The sequence below is a fragment of the Salmo salar genome, chromosome 15, assembly GCF_965601325.2.
Source record: "Salmo salar chromosome 15, fSalSal1, whole genome shotgun sequence".
Taxonomy (NCBI): Eukaryota; Metazoa; Chordata; class Actinopteri; order Salmoniformes; family Salmonidae; genus Salmo; species Salmo salar.
Genome location: NC_138305.1, coordinates 102,130,109 through 102,154,864, shown reverse-complemented (window position 1 = coordinate 102,154,864; position 24,756 = coordinate 102,130,109). Strand labels below are relative to the sequence as shown.

General features: G+C 45.1%; 1 protein-coding gene across 2 annotated transcripts in view; it reads right to left on the bottom strand.

The window, feature by feature from the left end:
* Positions 1-1,789: 1,789 nt before the first annotated feature.
* The window catches only part of LOC106572722 (fidgetin-like protein 2), a 49,406-nt gene continuing 26,439 nt past the window's right edge, over positions 1,790-24,756 (bottom strand). For both annotated transcript variants that reach the window (XM_014147151.3, XM_014147152.3), the window contains one exon: positions 1,790-8,142. In XM_014147151.3, coding sequence (XP_014002626.3) covers positions 6,287-8,142 — 1,856 coding nt within the window. In that variant the 3' untranslated portion in view covers positions 1,790-6,286. The remainder of the gene's footprint in view (positions 8,143-24,756) is intronic.

Sequence of the window (24,756 nt, the reverse complement as noted above, 5' to 3'; positions counted from 1 at the left end):
TCGCACTCCACACTGCCCTTTCCCACCTGGACAAAAGGAACACCTATGTGAGAATGCTGTTCATTGACTACAGCTCAGCGTTCAACACCATAGTGCCCACGAAGCTCATCACTAAGCTAAGGACTCTGGGACTAAACACCTCCCTCTGCAACTGGATCCTGGACTTCCTGACGGGCCACCCCCAGATGGTAAGAGTAGGCAACAACACGTCTGCCATGCTGATTCTTAACACTGGGGCCTCTCAGGGGTGTGTACTTAGTCCCCTCCTGTATTCCCTGTTCACCCACGACTGCGTGGCCAAACACGACTCCAACACCATCATTAAGTTTGCTGACGACACAACAGTGGTAGGCCTGATCAGAGAACTGTCACTGTGGTGCTAGGACAACAACCTCTCCCTCAATGTGAGCAAGACAAATTGGCTGATCGTGGACTACAGGAAAAGGCGGGCCGAACAGGCCCCAATTAACATCGATGGGGCTGTAGTGGAGCGGGTTGAGAGTTTCAAGTTCCTTGGTGTCCACATCACCAACGAACTATCATGGTCCAAACATACCAAGACAGTCGCGAAGAGGGCACGACAAAACCTTTTCCCCTTCAGGAGACTGAAAAGATTTGGCATGGGTCCCCAGATCCTCAAAAGGTTTTACAGCTGCACCATTGAGAGCATCCTGACCGGTTGCATCACCACCTGGTATGGCAACTGCTCGGCATCTGACTGTAAGGCGCTACAGAGGGTAGTGCGAATGGCCCAGTACATCACTGGGGCCAAGCTTCCTGCCATCCAGGACCTGTACAATAGGCGATGTCAGAGGAAAGCCCATAAAACTGTCAGAGACTCCAGTCTCCCAAGTTATAGACTGTTTCTCTGCTACCGCACGCCAAGCGGTATCGGAGTGCCAAGTATTGGACCAAAAGGCTCCTCAACAGCTTAAGACTACTGAACAATTAATAAAATTGTCACCGGACAATTTACATTGACCCCCTCCCTTTTTGTACACTGCTGCTGCTCGAGGTGTATTATCTATGCATAGTCACTTCACCCCTACCTACATGTACAAATTACCTCAACTAACCTGTACCCCCACACATTGACTCAGTACCGGTACCCCCTGTATATTGCCTCGTTATTGTTATTGTTACTTTTTATTATAACTTTTTATTTTAGTCTACTTGGTAAATATTTTCTTAAATCTTCTTGAACTGCACTGTTGGTTAAGGGCTTGTAAACATTTCACAGTAAAGCCTACTCTTGTTGTATTCGGCGCATGTGACAAATAAAGTTTGATTTGATTTTGACATCTTGATCTATGCTTTTTTCTGCCAGGTTGGACATATAGCATGGCGACAGTAGGTCTACTGCCTAACTACAAATCCATGTTACTGATGTGCGAAAATGTAATTAGTGTTCTGAATCATTAAATTATATTTTCATCAATTGGAGTGATTTCTCTGACCTTAACATTGGGGTCAGCCCAGGATATGGATGTAGAGTGAGGTAAGAAGGAGCCATGCTGTCATTCCTGCATCTTCTGGAATTGGAACTCTAACAATCCAATTGAAATGCGAAATGAGAACACCTGATCCAAAACACTTATGTCATGCAGGCCATGGTTGAGTGATAAATCTTCCGGCACATGTATGAAGCTCCCGACCGGAGTTCAATCCCTGCATCCACCCTTCCCACTGTTTCTCCCACCTGCCTGTATCCTCTTCTCCTTTTATAACTGTCTAAATAAAGTGTCGTAATGTCCTGAAAAAATGTATTAAATGACTGACAATGCCACAGTTCAATATTGACACATTTCTGTTTAATAGTGTGTGATACTCTTCTTTTAACGTAGTCTTTTCTGAGGTAGACCATTATTACAGTTCAAGAACATTATCAGTTTGAAAACAGACATAAAAAAACAGACATGAAATCAATACTTCATGTACAATATGTTGCAAAATGAGGTAGAAATGGTTACAGAAAATGTACAAGAACCAAAAACAAAGTCACTGTAATAATAGATTAAAAACAGCTAACGAAAGGCTATTTTGTTGGACAAACTGTTCGTATTTTTTATTTCCTCATTGGCTTTATAAAGGCAAAACACTGATTACAAACAGGTGTATTGTAGACGTGATGGACTTCAGTGATATGAACACAAAATCCTAACATGCTGCTGCATTGGTGAAACAATTTCTCCATAAGTAGGAATCTCATTTGAAACTTTGGCATTATAGCATTATCCCAGATCAATTCAGGACAGGGCTTTCCCTCTCAGTATTTCTGTTCAATCTGAGACTATTTAGTGACTATCCTATGACTATTTAGTCATATTAGGTGACTATTCTGTGATAATCAGTATATCACCAAGTCTTTTTCCAAGAAATCAGTCAGACATTGTGAGGTCATTGTACTTTAAAAGGGCTACCTCACCCAATCATCAATACCTTCTAATGATCTGAGCCGTTCCTGCTAATTAACTCGGACTGATACCATCAAGCAGTAACATATATGTTTAGCGAGGTAATCCATTAACTAAAAACAACAAACCAACTAACAGAAAAATTAACAAAATAAGTATATTCAACCAAATTCTACATGTTTGACAAACATGGATGTTTTGGGGAATCTGAGCCTGGTGAAATGGCTGAAAGATGTTTAACGAATCACATTGACTAATTATAGTATAGATATAGGCTGCTAATCATGAACTAAACTCTCATTACCTCTGTTTTAAACTATGACAGTTGGCCTCAAGCCCTAGGCCCTGCCTGATATGCAACACCTCTATCTGAAAACGAATTATAACAGCCTGTAATGATTATTATCAATTATGTATCTTAATGTAGTTGCATATAAATGATTACATATTTAACCCGTCTCTCAGTACCTTCCTAAGGCTGAGTTCTCCTGCTTAGTTTAAGATGTATTTTTACTTTATTAGACCTACCATGTGGCCCATGGCACCCTATTCCCTATATAGTGCGCTACTTTTGACCAAGGCCCTAGTCAAAAGTTGTGCACTATAAAGGGAATAGGGTGCCATTTGAGACAAAGTGATCAATATGTGCCTGAACCCTGGGGTCAGTGTGTTTGACCCAGCTGTATGGCATGACTGAAGACACCAGCTGTACTGAGGACACTGGGAGGCCAGAGTGGTGATATATCCAATCAGAGCAATGCCACTCCAAAAGAAGGGGGGTGTGATACTACCATAATGAGATTGCATTGGGGGGAGAGGAAAAATAAGAACATTACATCATCCTCCAGCGCGCATCCAGTCTACATAACTATGGTAACAGACCAGTATTCATGACATGACGTCAGTACCGAACTGAACTGAATGACCTCATGTTTCCAGACTGTTAAACAGAGTGGTAGCGACAGCACAACCCTGTGAATATATTTTCCTCTGGCTTGTCTAAATGTTATATCTAGTATTGTATTTTACATAAGCATAATATTGATTAGTGAAAAGGGGATAGCTAGTCAGTTGTACAACTGAAAGCATTCAACTGATTTAACCCAACCCCTCTGAATCAGAGAGGTGCGAGGGGGCTGCCATAATCAACATCCACGTCTTCAGCGCCTGGGGAACAGTGGGTTAACTGCCTTGTTCAGGGGCAGAAAGACAGATTTTTGACCTTGATTTGTCAGCTCGGGGATTTGATCCAGCAACCTTTCGGTTACTGGCCCAACGGTCTAGCAACTAGGCTACCCACTTTTTATTGTTAGACATCATGTTCAGGTCCATTTTCTATTTTCTTCTGTTATATCTTGTCTGTGTCCAGGTTTGAAATATAAGTGTAATTTAAATGTGCACCTTTTCTTTATATCTTTCATTGAATAATTACATCTATTACAATAAAATATGTATATAACATTCATTTGTGAATAGTACATGTAAACACAATGCTTTGGGTTGATTTGTAAACAGTTTGTCCAACAAAAAATTAATACTTTCTGTGTTCAACATAACACTTCATAAACACAACCAGCCTTCCACCAAAAAAAATCGACATTCAAATTTAAAAACATGTATTTATATTCATATATAATAATAAAACCATTGATTTTATGGCGTCAAATATCCTGTGAAATACCTGAATTACATTCAATGTTACTCTTTGTAGCATTTTCAAGTTTCTCCCCAAAGGTATATGCACAGACAGCTGCAGTGTGTATGCAACAGGACTCTGTTAGGGCTCTTCTCCTTTTCCTCCCCCTCTTTCTCTCCTCTTCCTTCTCTCCTCCACTTTCTCTCCTCCTCTACTCTCCACCAAGACCTGAAGATTACATACATTCTTTATTTCAAATTTCTGAGGTAAAGACATTTTTCCTGAGCATTTCAAACAAGACTTCCGCCATCTTGCCTGGCTGTGCCTGTCTGTGTTATACGCTGTATTAAAGCAACATCCAAGGAGCCGCCATCTTGCCTTACTGTGCCTGTCTGTGTTATATTCTGTATTAAAGCAACATCCATCTTGCCTTGCTGTGCCTGTCTGTGTTATATTCTGTATTAAAGCAACATCCATCTTGCCTTGCTGTGCCTGTCTGTGTTATATTCTGTATTAAAGCAACCTCCAAGGAGCCGCCATCTTGCCTTACTGTGCCTGTGTGTGTTTTACGCTGTATTAAAGCAGTTCTCAGGAACTGGTGAACGAATGTGTGATAAATCAACATTCAAATAAATGTGTTGACATTATGTCTTTGAATTATAGTGTTGTATATTTAAGCAATAAGGCCCGAGGGGTGTGGTATATGGCCAATATACCACGGCTAAGGGCTGTTCTTAGGAACGATGCAACGCTGTGGTATATTGGCCCTACAGTATACCAGAAACCCCTGAGGTGCCTTATTACTATTATAAACTGGTTACAAACGTAATTAGAACAATAAAATGAAATGTTTGTCATACCCGTGGTATACAGTCTCACGGCTTTTAGCCAATCAATATTCAGGGCTCGAACCACCCAGTCTATAATCAAATACAGCCCAGTCTCATGACCAATACGTTCCATTTCAATGTTTTTTTTTAAGTTTGATTATAGTCATGGTCATGATGTCATGATTTTGGTGAGAAGCTATGTTTTAAGTCAATAACATATCATGATAAGAGACAATGAGCTACTATTGATATTTTAGGTAAAAAAAAATATATAGTTGTTCAAACAGATCCTAAGCTCTTTTCACACACCAAATGACCAATAATGATGCTAAATAAGGTCATGACATCTAAAACACCACAGGAGAGGACTGGTAATGAATAAGGTAATGAAATCTAAAACACCACAGGAGAGGACTGGTAATGAATAAGGTAATGAAATCTAAAACACCACAGGAGAGGACTGGTAATGAATAAGGTAATGAAATCTAAAACACCACAGGAGAGGACTGGTAATGAATAAGGTAATGAAATCTAAAACACCACAGGAGAGGACTGGTAATGAATAAGGTAATGAAATCTAAAACACCACAGGAGAGGACTGGTAATGAATAAGGTAATGAAATCTAAAAGACCACAGGAGTGGACTGATAATGAATAAGGTAATGAAATCTAAAACACCACAGGAGAGGACTGGTAATGAATAAGGTAATGAAATCTAAAACACCACAGGAGAGGACTGGTAATGAATAAGGTAATGAAATCTAAAACACCACAGGAGAGGACTGGTAATGAATAAGGTAATGAAATCTAAAACACCACAGGAGAGGACTGGTAATGAATAAGGTAATGAAATCTAAAACACCACAGGAGAGGACTGGTAATGAATAAGGTAATGAAATCTAAAACACCACAGGAGAGGACTGGTAATGAATAAGGTAATGAAATCTAAAACAGCACAGGAGAGGACTGGTAATGAATAAGGTAATGAAATCTAAAACACCACAGGAGAGGACTGGTAATGAATAAAGTCCTGAGAGTAGCAGTCAGTCGACAGGGGGTTCTCCCTAATCAACCCTGGGTCCTGTTCATTAGGGCAAACGTTTTAAAAAGTTTTGCAATGGAAAACAAAAATGCGTTCTATGTTGGACGAGTCCAGGTAGTCCTGCCCCTATTCAGTCTGTTTTGCAACGGAAATCGAAAATACATTTTTCTTATTGGACAAATCCAGGTCGTTCCTTCCCTGTTTCTGTATGTTTTATTTTGTTTGGTGCCTCATAAACAGGACCCTGATTATCCATTTCCTTGGACCACGTCACCTTGACAACACATTACTGATTTATGTCTTGGATCACGAATAATCAGGATCTTTGGATGGAATCCTAACTAACTCGAGATGCACGTTGTGCTCAACTCGGCTTTGTGTAAAAAGCGTCTGGCAGGCCCACGTGGTAGCGCTTGGCGAAGCTCCGATGCACAGCATCCTGGAGCAGGTCTGGCCTACCGGTGGCACACACCATGATCACCAGCCCAGGGGCTCCTCCCGCCGACCCTAACTCCATCTGGGCCTTCTCCAGGGCAGATAGCAACACCTGCCTCAGCCCCTCCTCCTTCTCCATAGCCTCCACCTCACTGAGCAGCACCACGGAGGGCTGCCTCGACCCCGCCACCTGCAGTGTGGCCCCCAGGATCCCCTCAGCCTCAGCCTTGCCTTTAGAGGCTAACATGGCCCCGCTGAGCCTATAGAAGGAGGCCCCAATCTGGGAGGCCATAGAGCGTGCCAGGGTGGTCTTCCCGCCTCCCCGGGGGCCGAATAACAGAACGGTGGCTGGGGGGCGGACAGTGGGGCTGGGCCTAAGACAGGGCCACAGCAGCTCCTCCTCCAGAGCAGCCTTGACGTGGGTCAGCCCAGCCAGCTCCCCCCATAGCAGGGCCGGGCTACAGTCCAGCACCTCCCCGTTGACTAGATCCAGAAGCCTGGGGTCTGGACTCTTCAGGCTGCTCGACTCCCCTGGTCCAGACCCAGAATGGCCCTGGCCATGCAGGGAGGGGAGTTTATTGTTGTGGGCCAGGGAGGAGTGGTGCTGCTGCTGGGTGAAGCCCTGGTTCTCTGACCCCCCTCCTCCTCCTACATTCTCCCCAGTCATCCCTGCTGGTGGGCTGTAGCCCCCTGCTAAAGCCACCCTGTACGGAGGGGACACGAGGGGCTGGGAGGAGAGCTTACTGGCCTTGAAGGCCTGGGGATCTGTGCTGCCCGTGGTGAAGCCACTGTTTTCTTTATCTCCCACTCTGTAGGGAGAGAGAGAGTCCCCTCCTCCGGGCTTCACTGGGTCGTAGCCTGTATACTTACTGTATCTAGAGCCATCCTCCTCCTCGTCCAATGACATCTCAAACGCCTTCCTCTTCAACCCACCTCCGGATTCCTGGTAGCCGTAGCTACCCCCGACCACAGTGGGCCGGGAGGGGAGGGGAGTGGGGGCGGCCAGCCCCGGGGGTAAGTACCCTGCAGAGGGGTGGCTGTAGGTGGGGCCCAGGCCGGGCTGGTGGGGGTAGCTGCTGGGGGGGTAGTTGTAGACCGAGGTGGAGAGGGAGTAGCTGGGCAACAGGGTGGGTGTGGGCTGGAGGGGGTGTTGGAGGGAGGCAGGGGGGAGTGCTGAGGGGGGCTGGGGGCAGTAGCCAGGCGAGACGTAGGTACCGTTGTAGCTGGGGCGGTTGTAGTCACCTGAGTGAGAGCCAGAGGAGGAGCTGCTACCACTATAACAAGACTCTGAGAGGTTACTGTTGACCCCCGACATATTGCTGGCCCCTGGGGGCCCTGCTGACGTTGCCCCGGCCTTAGGGCCCGACTGACCGTCCAGGGACCCGGGGTAGAGCCCCTCTGCACTGTGGCTCAGGGGCCAGGGTTCCAGCTCAGTCTTGAGGCCAATAAGGCCTCCGAAAGCCCCTGGCTCTGGGTAGGCCCCTGCAGCGGGCCCCGGTGGACGGTCGTATGGCAAGTCTAGAACATCACAGTACTTCTCTGCGTAGCTTTTCAGCAGGTTGGAGGCGGTGAGGGCTGAAATGTCATCATTGGCCCAGGCGTAGCCGTGGGCGGGGCCACCTCGGCCGTGGGCGCGGCCAGCAGCGTAAAGCTCAGACTTGTGGGCCGGTGAGGAGGTAGTGGAGGACACATCCAGGTGCTGCTCAGGCCACTGGCTGAGGGACTGGCTGAGGGACTGGCTGAGGGACTGGGCATGCTCCGGGTTCCAGTGCATCTTATACAGGCCTGGAGGAGAGGACACAGACAGAGAGACACCACGTTATATACTGTAAGGTGCTGCTTAAAAACTCAGACACACCGGTAGAATTGTCAAACGTTTGCCTGCTGGGCCAGACGGATTACCAGGACGTGTACTTCGAGCATGCGCTGACCAACTGGCAAGTGTCTTCACTGACATTTTAACCTTTAATACCAACATGTTTCAAGCAGACCACCATAGTCCCTGTGCCCAAGAACACCAAGGTAACCTGTCTAAAATGTACCCGTAGCACTCACATCTGTAGTCATGAATTGCTTTGAAAAGGCTGGTCACGCCTCACATCAACACCATTATCCAGGAAACACTAGAACCAACTCCAATTTGCATACATCCCCAACAGATCCACAGATGACGCAGTCTCTATTGCACTGGTGCAGGCTGTGTTAGTACTAGTGTGGGCTTTGTTAGTAGTAGTGTGGGCTGTGTTAGTACTAGTGTGGGCTGTGTTAGTAGTGGTGTGGGCTGTGTTAGTACTAGTGTGGGCTGTATTAGTACTAGTGTGGGCTGTGTTAGTAGTGGTGTGGGCTGTGTTAGTACTAGTGTGGGCTGTGTTAGTACTAGTGTGGGCTGTGTTAGTAGTGGTGTGGGCTGTGTTAGTACTAGTGTGGGCTGTGTTAGTAGTGGTGTGGGCTGTGTTAGTAGTGGTGTGGGCTGTGTTAGTAGTGGTCCAGGCTGTGTTAGTAGTGGTGTGGGCTGTGTTAGTACTAGTGTGGGCTGTGTTAGTAGTAGTGTGGGCTGTGTTAGTAGTAGTGTGGGCTGTGTTAGTACTAGTGTGGGCTGTGTTAGTAGTGGTGTGGGCTGTGTTAGTACTAGTGTGGGCTGTGTTAGTAGTAGTGTGGGCTGTGTTAGTAGTGGTGTGGGCTGTGTTAGTACTAGTGTGGGCTGTGTTAGTAGTAGTGTGGGCTGTGTTAGTAGTGGTGTGGGCTGTGTTAGTAGTGGTGTGGGCTGTGTTAGTAGTGGTATGGGCTGTGTTAGTAGTAGTGCGGGCTGTGTTAGTAGTGGTGCAGGCTGTGTTAGTAGTGGTGCAGGCTGTGTTAGTAGTGGTGTGGGCTGTGTTAGTAGTGGTGTGGGCTGTGTTAGTAGTGGTGCGGGCTGTGTTAGTAGTGGTGTGGGCTGTGTTAGTAGTGGTGTGGGCTGTGTTAGAAGTAGTGTGGGCTGTGGTAGTACTAGTGTGGGCTGTGTTAGTAGTGGTGTGGTCTGTGTTAGTAGTGGTGTGGTGATGATTGTGGTGATGATAGTAGTGTAGTGGTGATGATAGTAGTGTAGTGGTGATGATAGTGGTGGTGTGGTGACGATAGTAGTGTAGTGGTGGTGATAGTAGTGTAGTGGTGATGATAGTAGTGTAGTGGTGGTGATAGTAGTGTACTGGTGATGATAGTAGTGGTGTGGTGATGATAGTAGTATAGTGGTGATGATAGTAGTGGTGTGGTGATGATAGTAGTGGTGTGGTGATGATAGTAGTGGTGTGGTGATGATAGTAGTCTAGTGGTAATTATAGTAGTGGTGTGGTGATGATAGTAGTGTAGTGGTGATTGTAATGGTGTAGTGGTGTGGCGATGATAGTAGTGTAGTGGTGATGATAGCAGTGGTGTGGTGATGGCGATGATAAAAAAAAGAGAGAGAGAAAAAGAGAGAGAGAGAAGGAGAGAGAGAGAAAAAGAAACAGAGAGATTTTAATTTTGGATTTATTAGGATCCCCATTAGCCGACACCAATGCCAACAGCTAGTCTTACTGGGGGCCGACGTATAACGAAAAAGACATTACAGAGAAAAGACTTCAGAATTTACATACATTTAAAAACATTAAGATGTAGTGTGTGTGTGTGCATCTATCAGTTACACATACTGTACATGCCAATACAAACACACAAAAAGTAGGTCACATCGGGGGGAGGCGTTGTGCCGCGAAGTGTTGCTTTATTTGTTTATTTTAAACAAGGTTTGTTGTTCACTTGCGCTGTGTAAGATGGAAGGGAATTCCATGCACCCATGGCTCTGTATAATACTGTACATTTTCTTGAATTTGTTCTAAACCTGGGGACTGTGAAAAGACCCATGGCGGCAAGTCTGGTAATTGTTTGTGTCAGTGCTGTGTATCAGTTGACTATGCAAACAATTTGGAATTTCCAACACATTAATGTTGCCAAAAAAACAAGAAGTGGTGCAGTCAGTCTTTTCTCAACTAGTATTAATATTAGCTCTCTGATCACAATGAAGAGCAAGACGTGCCACTCTGTTCTGGACCAGCTGCAGCTTAATTAACTAAGTCTTTCTTTGCAGCACTTGGTCATATGACTGGACAATAATCAAGATAAGATAAAACTAGAGCCTGCAGGACTTCCTTTGTGGAGTGTTGTGTCAAAAAAGCAGAGCGTCTCTTTATTATGCACAGAGCTCTACCCATCTATACAACCATTGAATCAATATTTATTGACAGTTTACAATCTACGCTAACACCAAGTAATTTAGTCTCCTCAATTTGTTCAACAGCCACACCATTCATTACCAGAGTCAGCTGAGTTCTAGAACTTAGGGAATGATTTGTACCAAATACAATGCTCTTAGTTTTAGAGATATTCAGGACTAGTTAATTTCTGGCCACTCATTCCAAAACAGACTACAACTCTTTGTTATGGGTTTCAGTGACTTCATTATCTCTGGTTGCTGATGCGTATATGGTTGAATCATCAGCATACATGGGCACACATGCTTTGTTTAATGCCAGTGACAGGTCATTGGTAAAAATAGAAAAGAGTAGAGGGCCTAGAGAGCTGCCCTGCGGTACACCACACTTTACATGTTTGACATTAGAGAAGCTTCCATTAAAGTAAACCGTTTGAGTTCTATTAGATAGATAGATCTGACTCCACGATATAGCAGTTTGAAAAGCCATAACACATATGTTTTCTCAACAACAGGTTATAGTCAAACATATCAATGGCTGCACTGAAGTCTAACATCACAGCTCCCGCAATCTTATTGTACATTTATTTCAAGCAATCATCAGCAATTTGTGTCATTGCAGTACATGTTGAGTGTTCTTCACTATAAGCATGCTGAAATTTGTATTGTTTTTGGTCAAACACAATTTTTCCAACAGTTTGCTAAGAGCTGTTAGAACCAGTAAAGGCCGCTTTACCACTCTTGGGTAGCAGAATGACTTTGGCTTCCCTCCAGGCCTGAGGACAAGGACTTTCCTCTAGGCTCAGATTAAAGGTATGACAGATAGGTGTGGCTATAGAGTCTGCTACCATCCTCAGTAGCGTTCCATTTAAGTTGTCAATGCCAAGAGGTTTGTCATTATTGATCTATAACAATACTTTTCCCACCTCTCCCACACTAACTACAAAATTCAAACTTGCAATGCTTTTTCAGTATTCTTTTTTTATAGATGAGTACGATGGCTCACTGTTCGTTGTTGGCATTTCCTGCCTAAGTTTTCACACTTTGCCAATGAAGTAATCATTAAAATAATTGGCAACATCAAATGGTTTTGTGATGAATAAGCCATCTGATTCGATGAAATTCTGTTCATAATTTCATTTAAAGTACTCCAAGGTTTTTCCCCATCATTCTTTATATCATTGATCTTGGTTTCATAATACAGTTTATAATTTTTTGTTGTTGAGTTTAGTAACATCATTTCTCAATTTGCAGTAAGTCAAACAGTCAGATGTGCATCCAGACCTATTAACCACTCCTTTTGCCCCATCTCTTTCAGCCACACAGTTTTTCAGTTCCTCATCAATCCATGGAGCCTCAACAGTTCTAACAGTCAGTTTCTTACCAGGTGCATGTTTATCAATAATTGGAAGAAGCAATTACATAAATTCATCAATTGCAGCGCCTGGATGCTCCTTACTAATCACATCAGACCAGCAAATATTTTTAAAAATCATCCACACACATGATTTCTTATACACTATTTTAGGCCCGGCTGTTGGAACTTTGGCTTTCCTGGATATAGTCACTATATTGTGGTCACCTCATCCAATGGGTACATATACAGCTTTAGAACAATGTTCTACAGTATTAGTAAACATGTGATCAATACATGTGGATGATCTTGTTCCTGTAGTGTTTGTAAACACCCTGGTAGGTTGATTAATAACCTGAACCAGAGTACAGGCACTGGTTACAGTGAGAAACTTCCTCTTGAGAGGACCGCTTGATGAAAACCAGTCAATATTCAGGCCCCCAAGAAAGTAGACCTCTCTGTTTACATCACATACACTATCAAGCATTTCACACATATTATTTAGATACTGACTGTTAGCACTTGGTGGCCTATAGCAACACCCCATAAGAAAAGGCTTTAGATGTGCCAGGTGAACCTGCAACCACAACACTTCAATAACAATTGACATAAGATCTTCTCTAAGCATACACCTCTCTGAATAAATACCTCTCCCATAAGCATTCCTGTCTCTTCTGTAGATGTTATATCCTTGTATTGATAGTGCTGTATCATCAAATGAATTATCTAAGTGTGTCTCAGAAATGGCTAATATATTCATGTTATCTGATGCTAATATATGAAGTTATTGATTTCATGAACCTTATTTCTAAGACTACATATATTAATATGGGCTATTGTCAGCTTTTTCCTGGGTAGCTTATCAGCGATATACATAATATGGAAAAGAGCAAACAAAGCAAGAGAAAAGAATATACATTCAGCAGTCCATTAATCAGTTGGTGTGTGTAAGTGTGTGTGTGTGTGCTACAGGGTTGAAGCTACGAACCCATAGGCTTGGCTCTCTTATCCCTTCCAGGCTTTTGAGAAGGAGGGTGGACAATAAGCCTGTCATAGCGGATGTAAGGAATGTCCCCACAGCTACCTTGTCCTTGAACCTCAGGAAATTGACCACTATCGGACTGGGCCTGTCACCTGGGCCGGTGTTGGGTTTTCCAGTTCTGTGGGCGTGCTTCACCTCAATCTTTCTGTGGTCCATCTTCAGTTTCTCAGGGATCATTTCCCTCACTTTGTCCTCAGACTCCGTCCAGGTGTCATGTGGAGATTCTGCAATTCCATCCACAACCATGTTGTTCTGCCTTGATTGTCCATTGAGATAATCTTTGTCATTGTTATCATGGATTCACATACAGAACTGATGTCCTCTCTCAATGATTTCTGTCACCTTGCCGTTCTCCTGTTTAAACTCATCGAGCTGTTCTTGGGAGAACTACAAACTGTTCTTCAGGTCCTGGACCTCTCTGGTCAGGTCGTCCATTCTTTTATTAGTTGACTCCACCAGTATTTGGACAAAACACTTGAAGCTATTTTGTTTTTGTTGTAACAACTGCTTGTAGAACAATTTTTGTTCATTTAAAATATCCTTCACCTGTGATCGAGAGACACCACTGTCCTCAACGGTACTCCCACCGGCTTTGGTGTTTGTCATGGTAACAACAGTAGGTTACGCTGTTACTCCTCGCAGTTTCAGACAGGGCAGGTCGCAGGGAATATTGAAAACAACAACAACAACAACAAAATATCAGGGGTCTAGACAGCCACAAGCCCGAGACAATCCTCTGTCCCAGCTACAAAGGCTAACCTCCCGTGGGCTGCGTTCAAGCCCTCAGGAAAACCCTGGTAGCTTGATAGGCAGCTAGTTAACAGCTAGGCTAGCTGCTATGCCAAACAGCTCCTCAGACCCGGCCTTGGTCAGCAGGATCACTGGACAAATAGTAGCGTCCCATCAACTGATGTCAACCATGTCGCTGGATCCAAACTCAAAAGGGAGCTAGATATAACCAAACTTTTTCAAACGACTTTCAAAACTTTACAAAACAACAAACCGAGCTCTTCCTCGTCTCACGTTCAACAGGAAGTGACGACAGGAAGTGAGAGAAAAAGAAAGAAAGAGAAAGAGTAAGAGAGAGAGCGAGAGAGAAAGACAGAGCGACTAAGAGAGAGAGAGAGAAAGACTAAGAGAGAGAAAGAGAGAGCGAGAGAGAAAAAAATTACTCAGGTCATTCTCATCTGTAGCAGGCAGAAGGACTAAACCATGCAGCAGGACTAGAACAGGCAGCAAGACTAGACCAGGCAGCAGGACTAAACCAGGCAGCAGGACTAGAACAGGCAGCAGGACTAGACCAGGCAGCAGGACTAGACCAGACAGCAGGACTAAACCAGGCAGCAGGACTAGACCAGGCAGCAGGACTAGACCAGGCAGCAGGACTAAACCAGGCAGCAGGACTAGACCAGGCAGCAGGACTAGACCAGGCAGCAGGACTAAACCAGGCAGCAGGACTAGACCAGGCAGCAGGACTAGACCAGGCAGCAGGACTAAACCAGGCAGCAGGACTAGACCAGGCAGCAGACTAAACCAGGCAGCAGGACTAGAACAGGCAGCAGGACTAAACCAGGCAGCAGGACTAAACCAGGCAGCAGGACTAGACCAGGCAGCAGGACTAAACCAGGCAGCAGGACTAAACCAGGCAGCAGGACTAGAACAGGCAGCAGGACTAGACCAGGCAGCAGGACTTTTAGATGGTGAAAACGTCTAACATACATGTCAGATATCAATACTGGCCTATGTCATAACTCAGGAGGACGTTTTCTCTTGAATTAGCCAGAGTTCATATTTTTGCAAAATTTCTACCTTGAGAAATGTTTTATTTAACAGAGGGTCTAGGACATGTTTCTGCCTCTTTAGTCCAGGGTGCATTGCATGGTGCGTTGCCAGAGATATTATAGGAAGGAGATGAATGAAGGAACACGTAACGCCCCACCCAGCAGACTGTCGACTAATCGCGTTCACGTTGTCATGCTGCGTCACGTCGTTGCTAAGCTAATCATCACGCACTCCCTTCTCAAAGTCAGTGTATATGTCGAGAAACGTGCCTTTTTTTCCTCGTAAGTATGTACGGTGCCACGATTCCAAAGCAATACGATACTACAGATGGCAAGTTCATTAACTCTCATCTCGTAAAAGATTTGGAATGTTGTACTTCTTGTTGACAAAATGTATGTTTGTTGAGCTAGCACCCAATAGACTTCCATTAACTCCTTAAAGGAGAGCTCTCCTTGTCCCAGAATCAGCCAAGATGAAGGGGAGGAAACAGGTTAAAGAAGGATTTTTAGGCCTTGGGACAATTGAGACATGAATTATGTGCCAGTCAGAGGGTGAATGGGCAAGACAAAAGATTTAAGTGCCTTTGAATGGGGTATGATAGTAGGTGCCAGGCGCACTGGTTTGAGGGTGTAAAGAACTGCAACGCTGCTGGGGTTTTCTCGCTCAACAGTTTCCAATGTGTGTCAACAATGGTCCACCATCCAAAGGACATCCAGCCAACTTGACACAACTGTGGGAAGCATTGGGGTCAACATGGTCCAGCATCCAATGGACATCCAGCCAACTTGACTCAACCGTTTTAGTAATACTGTCTCTGAGTCTCTCGAGTCATTGTGAGAGCTGCTCGTCCACGAGACATCCTCTCTGGTCCCTCGGCCCTGCCTTGTGTGTGTGTGTGTGTCGTCCACCACTCGGACCATCCTGTTGGCTCTGAGACAAAGCCTAGAGGATCCCATTGTCAGCAAGCTGCCGAGGTCTAATTATGGAAATCTTACTAATCTATTCAGCAGCAGCTAGCCCTCTGACAGCCTTTGTTCCTGCAAGGGATTTATTGAAGGACCTGTGTGTGTGTGTGTGTGCGTGCGTGTGTGCGTGCGTGTGTGTGTGCTGCTGCCTCCTTTTGTATGGTAGAGGAGCCTCCTCAACTGATATTAGCTTTATTTGGGGAGGCAAAGACGAGAGGGTTTTAAGAGCTGAGGAGTGTCGTCTAGGTGGGTCAGGTAGGTGGGTCAGGTAGGTGGGCCAGGGTCATATTCACTAGACACCAAACGGAAGAAAACACACCAAAATGAGGAGGGACTACCTGGACTTTGTTGCAAAACATTTGCAGTTGCAAAATATTTTGCCATGGTTTGTTACATGTGCTCAAATCACAGGGCCATTCACTGATCTGGTATTCCTCATTTCCCCAGGGCACAATGGCTTTTCGGGTTGACTGAGTGAAACTGGGAGCTTTAGTCGTGATGGTGGACTGGAGCTGAACTCTCAGTCAGTGTGTTGTGGTTTTCTCTGAGGCAGAGATTGAAACTTGAGCTTGGCAGGGAACCTAGTGCTGGAGTGTCGCGGTGCTGTTACACTGCTCCCCTGGAGCTCTTCCTCCTCTCCTCTTCTCCCTCCTCTCCACTTCCACCTATCATCTCCGCTGGCCGCAGAGGAAAGGAGGGGAGAGGAGAGGACGGACAGGAGAGGAGAGAGGAGAAGAAGCAGCTTGTAAACAACAATAGCTCTCCCTGGATCAATCCAGTCAGCCTGTATTCAGGGAGAGAGAGACACAGTCTACCTCCACCTTACCTACCAAACCCTGTAAACTAGCTACTTCCTTTACCACCCCCACCCAACCCATTAAAACCCTGTAAACTAGCTATGTCCTTCACCAACCCCAGCTTATCTACCAAACCCTGTAAACTAGCTACGCCCTCCTCCACCCCCACCCCCACCTAACCTACCAAACCCTGTAAACTAGCTACGCCCTCCTCCACCCCACCTAACCTACCAAACCCTGTAAACTAGCTACGCCCTCGTCCACCCCACCTAACCTACCAAACTCTGTAAACTAGCTACGCCCTCCTCCACCCCACCTAACCTACCAAACCCTGTAAACTAGCTACACCCTCCTCCACCCCCACCTAACCTACCAAACCCTGTAAACTAGCTACGCCCTCCTCCACCCCCACCTAACCTACCAAACCCTGTACACTAGCTATGCCCTCCTCCACCCCCACCTAACCTACCAAACCCTGTAAACTAGCTACGCCCTCCTCCATCCCACCTAACCTACCAAACCCTGTAAACTAGCTACACCCTCCTCCACCCCCACCTAACCTACCAAACCCTGTAAACTAGCTACGCCCTCCTCCACCCCCCCTAACCTACCAAACCCTGTAAACTAGCTACATTCTCCTCCACCCCCACCTAACCTACCAAACCCTGTAAACTAGCTACACCCTCCTCCACCCCACCTAACCTACCAAACCCTGTAAACTAGCTACACCCTCCTCCACCCCCACCTAACCTACCAAACCCTGTAAACTAGCTACACCCTCCTCCACCCCCACCTAACCTACCAAACCCTGTAAACTAGCTACGCCCTCCTCCACCCCCACCTAACCTACCAAACCCTGTAAACTAACTACGTCCTCCTCCACCCCACCTAACCTACCAAACCCTGTAAACTAGCTACGCCCTCCTCCACCCCCACCTAACCTACCAAACCCTGTAAACTAACTACGCCCTCCTCCACCCCACCTAACCTACCAAACCCTGTAAACTAGCTACACCCTCCTCCACCCCCACCCCCACCTAACCTACCAAACCCTGTAAACTAGCTACGCCCTCCTCCACCCCCACCTAACCTACCAAACCCTGTACACTAGCTACGCCCTCCTCCACCCCCACCTAACCTACCAAACCCTGTAAACTAGCTACGCCCTCCTCCATCCCACCTAACCTACCAAACCCTGTAAACTAGCTACACCCTCCTCCACCCCCACCTAACCTACCAAACCCTGTAAACTAGCTACGCCCTCCTCCACCCCCCCTAACCTACCAAACCCTGTAAACTAGCTACATTCTCCTCCACCCCCACCTAACCTACCAAACCCTGTAAACTAGCTACACCCTCCTCCACCCCACCTAACCTACCAAACCCTGTAAACTAGCTACACCCTCCTCCACCCCCACCTAACCTACCAAACCCTGTAAACTAGCTACACCCTCCTCCACCCCCACCTAACCTACCAAACCCTGTAAACTAGCTACGCCCTCCTCCACCCCCACCTAACCTACCAAACCCTGTAAACTAACTACGCCCTCCTCCACCCCACCTAACCTACCAAACCCTGTAAACTAGCTACGCCCTCCTCCACCCCCACCTAACCTACCAAACCCTGTAAACTAACTACGCCCTCCTCCACCCCACCTAACCTACCAAACCCTGTAAACTAGCTACGCCCTCCTCCACCCCCACCTAACCTACCAAACCCTGTAAACTAGCTACGCCCTCCTCCACCCCCACCTAACCTACCAAACCCTGTAAACTATCTACACCTCCTCCACCCCACCTAACCTACCAAACCCTGTAAACTAGCTACGCCCTCCTCCACCCCACCTAACCTACCAAACCCTGTAAACTAGCTACGCCCTCCTCCACCCCACCTAACCTACCAAACCCTGTAAACTAGCTACGCCCTCCTCCACCCACCCCCACCTAACCTACCAAACCCTGTAAACTAGCTACACCCTCCTCCACCCCCACCTAACCTACCAAACCCTGTAAACTAGCTACGCCCTCCTCCACCCCACCTAACCTACCAAACCCTGTAAACTAGCTACGCCCTCCTCCACCCCCACCTAACCTACCAAACCCTGTAAACTAGCTACGCCCTCCTCCACCCCACCTAACCTACCAAACCCTGTAAACTAGCTACGCCCTCCTCCACCCCCACCCCCACCTAACCTACCAAACCCTGTAAACTAGCTACGCCCTCCTCCACCCCCACCTAACCTACCAAACCCTGTAAACTAGCTACACCCTCCACCACCCCCACCTAACCTACCAAACCCTATAAACTAGCTACGCCCTCCTCCACCCCCACCTAACCTACCAAACCCTGTAAACTAGCTACACCCTCCACCACCCCCACCTAACCTACCAAACCCTATAAACTAGCTACGCCCTCCTCCACCCCACCTAACCTACCAAACCCTGTAAACTAGCTACGCCCTCCTCCACCCCCACCTAACCTACCAAACCCTGTAAACTAGCTACACCCTCCTCCACCCCCACCTAACCTACCAAACCCTGTAAACTAGCTACGCCCTCCTCCACCCCCACCTAACCTACCAAACCCTGTAAACTAGCTACGCCCTCCTCCACCCCACCTAACCTACCAAACCCTGTAAACTAGCTACGCCCTCCTCCACCCCCACCCCCACCTAACCTACCAAACCCTGTAAACTAGCTACGCCCTCCTCCACCCCCACCTAACCTACCAAACCCTGTAAACTAGCTACACCCTCCTCCACCCCCACCTAACCTACCAAACCCTGTAAACTAGCTACGCCCTCCTCCACCCCCACCTAACCTACCAAACCCTGTAAACTAGCTACGCCCTCCTCCACCCCCCCCTAACCTACCAAACACTCGTAATGAAATGTTTGCAGAGTGCATGAAGCCTCTTTCCCTACAAACTCAGATGTGGGTTGAAGAGCTGTTTATTAAATCATGGGCGCAACTTTGGTTTATCCAGTGGCAGTATCACTCCAAACAGCTTACCCGACCGCTCGGAGATGTCCACATGGTCCTTAAGCACACCGTTGACTTGTTTTGTGTCACATTCCAATGATTAAACATTTCAATGATCACCTTCCAATGATAAAACTGATGGGGACAAAAATGCAATTTCAGACATGTCCCTCTGTCCCCAGTGGTAGTTGCGCCCCGGTATTAAATGGACAGAATCTTTCTTTGATGTACCAAATAACTTATTCCCCTCAATTCTGCCTGGGTGGCAGGTAGCCCAGTGGTTAGAGCGGCAGGTAGCCCAGTGGTTAGGGCGGCAGGTAGCCCAGTGGCTAGGGCGGCAGGTAGCCCAGTGGCTAGGGCGGCAGGTAGCCCAGTGGTTAGAGCGTTGGGCCAGTAACCAAAAGGTTGCTAGATTGAACACCAGGAGGGGATTTGAATCCCAAAAAATTTGCTTATGTATGTTTTCACAACTGAATACAATGCATTCATGTTTACCTGGCAACCTAGTAGCTGTTTGACCATGATTACTCTCCTTACCGCTCTGAGCCTTCATCACACGGACATGGTTGACAGATCACTTCTCAGACCTGAACTAAAACACACAGTGCAAGTGTGTAGTAATGAAGCACATTCTAGGTTAACTAAGTGCCTCCACCTACTATAATTGACCTCAAAATGTCACTCTGTCTGTGTGTCTGTCAAGCAGATGACAGACATTCCCTGTGAGAATTCACAGCTCAAACATGTTCTGAGATGGTCTGAATGATCCTAAAGGTTTGTTCCCAGCAGCCCCGAACAGAAAACTACAGAGGGAGAAGAGTCCAGTCCAGTTATTTATAGATTGTGGACTAGAGGTATTTCTGGAATTCAAATTGGACAATCTGTTTCTGAAACAGTCATTAAAACCTTCTGAAGCACAGTGCTCTGAGCTCAAACTGTGTTCTGGAAATGTAAATAACTTGCACAGAGAAACACAGATGAGAGAGAGAGAGAGAGAGAGAGAGAGAGAGAGAGAGAGAGAGAGAGAGAGAGAGAGAGAGAGAGAGAGAGAGAGAGAGAGAAAGGGTAAGAGATAGATATGGAGATAGAGAGAAAAAAGGGTAAGAGAAAGAGAGAGAGAGAGAGAGAGAGAGAGAGAAAGGGTAAGAGAGAGAGAGAGAGAGAGAGAGAGAGAGAGAGAGAGAGAGAGAGAGAGAGAGAGAGAGAAAGGGTAAGAGAGAGAGCGATAGTGAGAGAGTGTGTGACAGAGGCTGTATTTGCACTGACAAATCACAAATGTGTGGCTTAGATACAGCAGTTTGGCAACCCAGGGTGTTGGTCATTTAACTACTGTCATGTCTTCAGTCAACACCCAGGGTGTTGGTCATTTAACTACTGTCATGTCTTCAGTCAACACCCAGGGTGTTTGTCATTTAACTACTGTCATGTCTTCAATCAACACCCAGGGTGTTGGTCATTTAACTACTGTCATGTCTTCAGTCAACACCCAGGGTGTTGGTCATTTAACTACTGTCATGTCTTCAGTCAACACCCAGTGTGTTAAAGTGTACTTCAAAGCAGTGTGCCAATGCCTGTATCACTTTATCACAAGAACGTGACCAATGACGTCCAAAGATTTTTTTCATCAAAAAAATTGGTTCTCCACACCTTCTTATTGGATTGGTTCTCCACACCTTGTTATTGGTTTGGTTCTCCACACCTTGTTATTGGATTGGTTCTCCACACCTTGTTATTGGTTTGGTTCTCCACACCTTGTTATTGGATTGGTTCTCCACACCTTGTTATTGGATTGGTTCTCCACACCTTGTTATTGGATTGTCAACATTGCAGAACCTATTTTATTTTTGAAAACTTAAGTTGACCATTTTAATTTAGAAAATAAAGACAAATGGCAAGGTCAAAATGATTGACACCCTGGATCTAGTACTTGGTTGAAAAAAACAGCAATCTTCCAACCAAACCACAGCCATGTTTCACCATAGAAACGCCAATCTCCCAACCAAACCACAACCATGCTTCACCATAGAAACGCCAATCTCCCAACCAAACCACAACCATGCTTCACCATAGAAACGCCAATCTCCCAACCAAACCACAACCATGTTTCACCATAGAAACGCCAATCTCCCAACCAAACCACAACCATGCTTCACCATAGAAACGCCAATCTCCCAACCAAACCACAACCATGCTTCACCATAGAAACGCCAATCTCCCAACCAAACCACAACCATGCTTCACCATAGAAACGCCAATCTCCCAACCAAACCACAACCATGCTTCACCATAGAAACGCCTATCTCCCAACCAAACCACAGCCATGTTTCACCATAGAAACGCCAATCTCCCAACCAAACCACAGCCATGTTTCACCATAGAAACGCCAATCTCCCAACCAAACCACAACCATGCTTCACCATAGAAACGCCAATCTCCCAACCAAACCACAACCATGTTTCACCATAGAAACGCCAATCTCCCAACCAAACCACAACCATGCTTCACCATAGAAACGCCAATCTCCCAACCAAACCACAGCCATGTTTCACCATAGAAACGCCAATCTTCCAACCAAACCACAGCCATGCTTCACCATAGAAACGCCAATCTTCCAACCAAACCACAACCATGCTTCACCATAGAAAGGCCAATCTTCCAACCAAACCACAGCCATGCTTCACCATAGAAACGCCAATCTTCCAACCAAACCACAGCCATGCTTCACCATAGAAACGCCAATCTTCCAACCAAACCACAGCCATGCTTCACCATAGAAACGCCAATCTTCCAACCAAACCACAGCCATGCTTCACCATAGAAACGCCAATCTTCCAACCAAACCACAGCCATGCTTCACTGGACAGCAGTGTCACAGAGAGAAACAGACGGACAGCATATAATCTAAAAATCACCTAGCATCCCAATGAACTACTCTAACACAATGAACTACTCTAACACAATGAACTACTCTAACACAATGAACTACTCTAACACAATGAACTACTCTAACACAATGAACTACTCTAACACAATGAACTACTCTAACACAATGAACTACTCTAACACAATGAACTACTCTAACACAATGAACTACTCTAACATGATGAACTACTCTAACACAATGAACTACTCTAACACAATGAACTACTCTAACACAATGAACTACTCTAACACAATGAACTACTCTAACACAATGAACTACTCTAACACAATGAACTACTCTAACACAATGAACTACTCTAACACAATGAACTACTCAAACACAATGAACTACTCTAACACAATGAACTACTCTAACACAATGAACTACTCTAACACAATGAACTACTCTAACATGATGAACTACTCTAACACAATGAACTACTCTAACATGATGAACTACTCTAACACAATGAACTACTCTAACACAATGAACTACTCAAACACAATGAACTACTCTAACACAATGAACTACTCTAACACAATGAACTACTCTAACACAATGAACTACTCTAACATGATGAACTACTCTAACACAATGAACTACTCTAACACAATGAACTACTCTAACACAATGAACTACTCTAACATGATGAACTACTCTAACACAATGAACTACTCTAACATGATGAACTACTCTAACACAATGAACTACTCTAACACAATGAACTACTCAAACACAATGAACTACTCTAACACAATGAACTACTCTAACACAATGAACTACTCTAACACAATGAACTACTCTAACACAATGAACTACTCTAACACAATGAACTACTCTAACACAATGGACTACTCTAACACGATGAACTACTCTAACACAATGAACTACTCTAACACAATGAACTACTCAAACACAATGAACTACTCTAACACAATGAACTACTCTAACACAATGAACTACTCTAACACAATGAACTACTCTAACATGATGAACTACTCTAACACAATGAACTACTCTAACACAATGAACTACTCTAACACAATGAACTACTCTAACACAATGAACTACTCTAACACAATGAACTACTCTAACATGATGAACTACTCTAACACAATGAACTACTCTAACATGATGAACTACTCTAACACAATGAACTACTCAAACACAATGAACTACTCTAACATGATGAACTACTCTAACACAATGAACTACTCTAACACAATGAACTACTCTAACACAATGAACTACTCAAACACAATGAACTACTCTAACACAATGAACTACTCTAACATGATGAACTACTCTAACACAATGAACTACTCTAACACAATGAACTACTCTAACATGATGAACTACTCTAACACAATGAACTACTCTAACATGATGAACTACTCTAACACAATGAACTACTCTAACACAATGAACTACTCTAACACAATGAACTACTCTAACACAATGAACTATTCTAACACAATGAACTACTCGAACACAATGAACTACTCTAACACAATGAACTACTCTAACATGATGAACTACTCTAACATGATGAACTACTCTAACACAATGAACTACTCTAACACAATGAACTACTCTAACATGATGAACTACTCTAACACAATGAACTACTCTAACATGATGAACTACTCTAATACAATGAACTACTCTAACACAATTAACTACTCTAACACAATGAACTACTCTAACACAATGAACTACTCTAACACAATGAACTACTCTAACACGATGAACTACTCTAACATGATGAACTACTCTAACACGATGAACTACTCTAACATGATGAACTACTCTAACATGATGAACTACTCTAACACAATGAACTACTCTAACACGATGAACTACTCTAACATGATGAACTACTCTAACACAATGAACTACTCTAACACAATGAACTACTCTAACATGATGAACTACTCTAACATGATGAACTACTCTAACACAGTGGTAGGATTTTCAAGCAGTTCAACCCACAAATGTCGTTGAGTTACAGCAGCTCTATATGGAAGAGTGGGACAAAATTCCTCCACAGCGAGGTGAGAGACTGATCAAATGTCGCTGAGTTACAGCAGCTCTATATGGAAGAGTGGGACAAAATTCCTCCATAGCGACGTGAGAGACTGATCAAATGTCGCTGAGTTACAGCAGCTCTATATGGAAGAGTGGGACAAAATTCCTCCATAGCGACGTGAGAGACTGATCAAATGTCGCTGAGTTACAGCAGCTCTATATGGAAGAGTGGGACAAAATTCCTCCATAGCGACGTGAGAGATACTTTTTCACGGCACTGTATGTGACAGACAGTTTGTCAACT